Source organism: Staurois parvus, unplaced genomic scaffold (genome assembly GCF_062004578.1).
Source record: "Staurois parvus isolate SC_StPar_1 unplaced genomic scaffold, SC_StPar_1.0 ptg000656l, whole genome shotgun sequence".
NCBI classification, from domain to species: domain Eukaryota; kingdom Metazoa; phylum Chordata; class Amphibia; order Anura; family Ranidae; genus Staurois; species Staurois parvus.
Window position 1 is genome coordinate 2,463,426 of NW_028318452.1, and position 5,094 is coordinate 2,468,519.

The 5,094-nt window shown below is 42.2% G+C and overlaps 1 protein-coding gene across 1 annotated transcript; it reads right to left on the minus strand.

Annotated features, from left to right (window-relative positions):
• Positions 1-3,144: 3,144 nt before the first annotated feature.
• On the minus strand, positions 3,145-4,198 carry LOC149448820 (proteinase-activated receptor 1-like). Its single transcript, XM_089694206.1, has one exon. It carries the CDS (start codon positions 4,116-4,118, stop codon positions 3,228-3,230), a length of 891 nt encoding a protein of 296 aa, XP_089550332.1. The 5' UTR covers positions 4,119-4,198; the 3' UTR covers positions 3,145-3,227.
• Positions 4,199-5,094: the final 896 nt, after the last annotated feature.

The following is a 5,094-nucleotide window of genomic DNA, read 5'->3' on the forward strand; positions in this document are numbered from 1 at the left end:
TTCTGTCCTTTCAAAACTGCTTTTTTAGGACTTGTTCATAATAGCAGCAAAGACTGCTGCTCCTCTGAAAAGCAATCCATGCTCAGATTGCTTTTCAGAGGCATTTTACAGGTGTTAAAGAGACAATAGGTTGCCTCCTCACCACCTGTTTTAACCCTGGAAAAAGCAACATCACCGCACCACAACTGCGTGCAATGTGCACACAGTTGTGGGGTGGTTGTAGTCCAACCCCATTCACCTAGAGCAGGGGTAGGCAACCTTCAGCTCTCCAGCTGTTGCAGGACTACAAGTTCCATCATGCTACTGCAAGTCATAGCTGTAACTGTCAATTTTGCAATGGAAAATGTAGTTCCACAACAGCTAGAGAGCCACAGGTTGCCTACCCCTGACCTAGAGGTATACTTCCAGTTGCGGCAACAGCATGTGTACACCCCCAGCTGCTGCTTCTGAAGATAAAGGGGGAGCAGTTGGGGGTGTTAAAAGCAGCTCAATTGTGTGGTTTTACGGCCCTCCAACCTCACAGGGGAACAAGCCCTAGGTTCACATCTGTGTGGCTGTGTGTAGGGCAGCCCATTCATTTCAATAGGCTGCCTTACCCGCAGAAATGCAGGGAAAGTCGTCCCTGACCCTTTTTTTTAAATTGCACCACACCAAAAACACCCTGCATTTCCAGACAATTATATAATATAAAATGGGCACAGTTCATATACTAAATGCAATTTCTCCTGCGCTCCGGGACCCAGGCCGGTGGTGAGTAGATCAAATCCCAACAAAACAACCACCGGGGCATACAAGGTCGTGCAAACCAAGGCTGGGGAAGCCCGAACAGAACTGTGAAGTAAAACAAGAAGAAGCGCACCAACCTTGCGCATTACCTCAGTAACCAAATTTATTTAGTAAAAGAATGGTACTCACAAACGGCAAATAAAAACAGGCATGTAAGTCCTCCCAGGGACTTCAAAGGCAAGAGGCCAGCGCGAATCCCATCATGGGGGTGGACACTCAGTACAGCTGACGCGTTTCAAAGGTCATACAAGGTATCTGACTGCACAGTTCATATACAGCATAAAGATCTGCTTGATGAAAATACTAGGCATAGGCACAAAAAAAAACTATAGCGTTCATTAAACATGAAACCTCTGTTTAATCATCAAAGGTGAAGTTTGGGCCGCATAAAAAAACCTCCAAACATACATACTCTCCTCCGTGCTGCAGCATTGATGTGATGCTGCAGCTGTTTCCTGCCTCCTCTAAGTCCCGGTCACACCGATATGACTTTGAAATCGTGTGAATTCCAGTGAAGTTGCATGATTTCAAAGTCGGGTGTCATTCTGATTTCAGGTGCGACTTGCAAGACATCTGCAGCTTGCAAGACACAGATGTCTATGCAAGTTGCACCTGAAGTAGTGCATGCACTGCCAGGGGCAGACTGACCATTTGGAAACTTGGGCACTGCCCAAGGGCCCGGGGTCAGTAGGGGGCCCCATGAGATGCCCTTGGTACCTTTTTCATAGGCTTTTTTGAGTTTGGGCAAGGACACGGGGGCCCCAAGATCCCCTATTGCCCTGGGGCTCCATGAGTTGTCAGTCCGCCTCTGTGCACTACTTTCAAAATAGGTGCAACTCCAACCAAGTTGGAATGCACTGACATGACTGCTTTAATTGCAGACAATAGGGTGCATAGCAAATTGCATGGCAAGTCACACCCAGTATGAGACCGAGAACTGAGCAATCACATGACTGCTGATCGATCAGTACTCAGCTCTGGGCACAGAGCTGTGACTGTCAGTTACTGCTCTCTGCTTTGACTCTCCAACACTCTCTGGAGTGTGGGGATGGTGAGTGGGCTGAGCACTGAGAGCTGGAATCAACTGTCAATTAGGCAACTGGGTGGATCCCCACAATATGGATCCTGCCAATGCCTGGAATGGCTATGTGACATCAGCTGACAGTGAGCTTTATCCTGCTATTAGCTGACTCTGGGTCACAGGATAGAGAGGGGAAGGGATATAATACACAAAGTGCCAACATCCCTAATGAATACAAGGGGGGGAAAGTCCTCTTTTTTGGTGGGACTTTAACGGCACAATTGACTTGTATGATAAATTTCGACAATTCAAAAGAGATTCTTTATAAAAACAGTATGAAATTTTATTTTTACAATCTTCAAAAATAAATATATAGCTACAATACATATTGCAGCGGTGTCATCAGAGATGGTATTGAAATCTAATCATGGATTATGCATGGTTCGCACTTGACGCGTATCGAGATCAACAAAAATCTCTTCTTCAAAAGTGCTCAAGAAAGCATTACGTATGATTCCATGTGAAGTAAAACCCACCAGCAAATATTAAGAACAAATTGTTATGTGAACACAGCCACAGATTTATCATATATCTCAGGCAAAAATGATGAAACAAAAATTAATAAAGAACAAACTGAGACCAGTGAATGAAAAATGCCGCCCAAATGCCTCCTGAAGGGGCTCAGCCCAAATGCACAGTCAACAAGATTACCTACCGGTTGGTACTGATAGGGCAGCAGGGGCGGACTGACCATTTGGAAACTGTCCGAGGGCACGGAGTCAGTAGGGGGCCCCATGAGATGCTCCTGGTACCTTTTTCATAGGCTTTTTTGAATTTGGGCAAAGGAGTTGTCAGTCCGCCCCTGTAGGGCAGTGTGAGTGTGAAACGATGACCATAAGGAATTTGCGTGAGAAAGTGTTGATGACCAGGTCTATCCAAAGAAGCATGCTTGATGCCTGTGAGCAAAGAAATGAGCTCATCAGTCGGGATTAAATACAGCTAGGGTGGCTTGAAAAAGCTCCAATCAGCTGCATCAAAAATTGTTCCAATCAAACGGACCACACCAGGTCTATCCAAAAAAGCATGCTTGATGGCTGTGAGCTAAGTAAGTGCATTTCTGTGACACAGAGGAGAAGTATGACCAAAAAAGCTTTGGCCATACTTCTCTTTTAAACTGGGAAAAAGAAATAATTTAATATCTAAAAGTTTGGCCTTAGCAATTATATTTATCATGAAAGGAGAGGTGGCATACCGAATGTGGGTCTCAATAACACCAAGAAATTTGGACTAGTTTTAGCCATAAAATAAATAAATATAGCTATATTTCCAATAAATATAAAAAAAAACATTTATTTGTTAATAGCATCCCTCAAAAACCTTTCTTTCCATTTCTTTTTCTTATATGTACACAGTATAAGTATCAGGTTTCAACCAATGACTGGATTTTGATACAGGAAAGTAGGCTGTACAGATATTTTGTAGTTTCCGGAGATGCATAGTAATAGATAATAGGGTCAAGACAGCAACTGATGCTACCGACACTGGCACATAAGATGTAGGCAGTGTACAAGGAATCATTGACTGATCTAAAGAACTGCAAATAATAAATTAAAAATATGACATTGGTTGGGCCAAAACAAATGACAAATTCACACAGAACAGTCAAACTAAGGAAAAGAGATCGGGACCTTTTAAACGGGCTTTCAATTTTTGGGGAGCCCAGACTTTGGATGACTCTAATGTAACAGAAGGTTGTAATGATTAAAGGCACGAAAAAAAAAAGAGTGATGTAAGGGGTGAAATAGTAAATAAAAAAATTTTGTACATTTGCTATTTCCAGCACATCATAACAGGTCAAAATACCGAGGGAGTCAATGTATTGTGTTAGTTCACTTGTCAGAAGTGGTACAGTGCCAGCTATGGACACGATCCAGATGAAGATGCAGACCAGCCAGGCTCTTTTTTTTGTGCGCCATGAAAGCGACTCCAGTGGATAGACAATTGCTAGGAATCTGTCCACACTGATACTTGTCATGAGCAAGATAGAGCAGTACATGTTGCCATATAAGGCTGCGATGAAAAAACGGCACATTTCTTCTCCTAGAGTCCAGTTATTTCCAGAGAACCGATAAATAATACTGAACGGCAGCATGCTGACAAAGAGCACATCAGCGATGGCCAAGTTCAGCAAATAGACCAACGTTGGTGTTTTGACTTTGATTTTGAAAAGGAAGATGATGATTGCCAACACATTCAGAGGGAGGGAGATAATTACTACAGCTGTAAAAACTGAAGGTATTATTATAGTCATCGACCAACTGCCGAGAAAATCTTCAGCTTCATAAGACACCTTCCCAGATGATAACACATAACTATCATTTGATATGCTTTCATCTGTCATACCTAAAAATAAAAGTGAAATTATGAGAGGCACGAATACAATAAATGCACAACTGTAGGCTGCAAGAAAATACTTTTTGAATCGAGCAAGTACAGTAATAATTGCATAAGATCTGTCAAATTTTTTTATCTGATGTATTTTAGAGAACACAGGAGTTTGAGTGATAAGGTAAATGATGGCAAACACACATTTACAAATGTAATGCACTGCAAACTATTCTGTTTATATACAGTTCATGCCAGCGGTGGACTGACAACTCATGGGGCCCCCGGGCAATAGGGGATCATGGGGCCCCTGTGTCCTTGCCCACACTCAAAGCACACCCAAAAATGCCTATAAACGGTAGTGCCCGAGTGCTCGAATGGTCAGTCTGCCCCTGGTTCATGCTAACAAGTCAGAATTACTTTCCCTCAACTGACTGCAGAAATGTGAAATTCAGTTACTATGAGCTTTTGTGCTTTGCATATTGTCATTGCAGCTTGCACTAAATCAGTGGTCTCCAAACTGCTGCCCAGGGGCCAGATGCGGCCGTTTGCTTGCTTTTATCCGACCCTTGGGGCACTGTTTCATCCACTGATACCAACAATAGTGGTATAATTACCCCCACTGAAACTAAAGATGGGTCATGATTTCTCCCAATGGCACCAACAATGGGGCCCAATTACACCAACGATGGAGCACAATTCTTCCCAATGACACCATTGATGGGGCACAACCCACATGGAAGAAAAATATATCTGAAATATATTTTAAAAATATTCTTCCCAAATATATTTACATATACAGCATTTGAAATACTAAATTTCAATAAATATATTTATAAGTATATATATATATATATATATATATATATATATATATATACTGTATGTTGAAATGCGTTTTT

Excerpts from the sequence above, each read along its gene's own strand:
- LOC149448820 (XM_089694206.1), bottom strand. The coding sequence starts at position 4,118 with ATGACTATAATAATACCTTCAGTTTTTACAGCTGTAGTAATTATCTCC.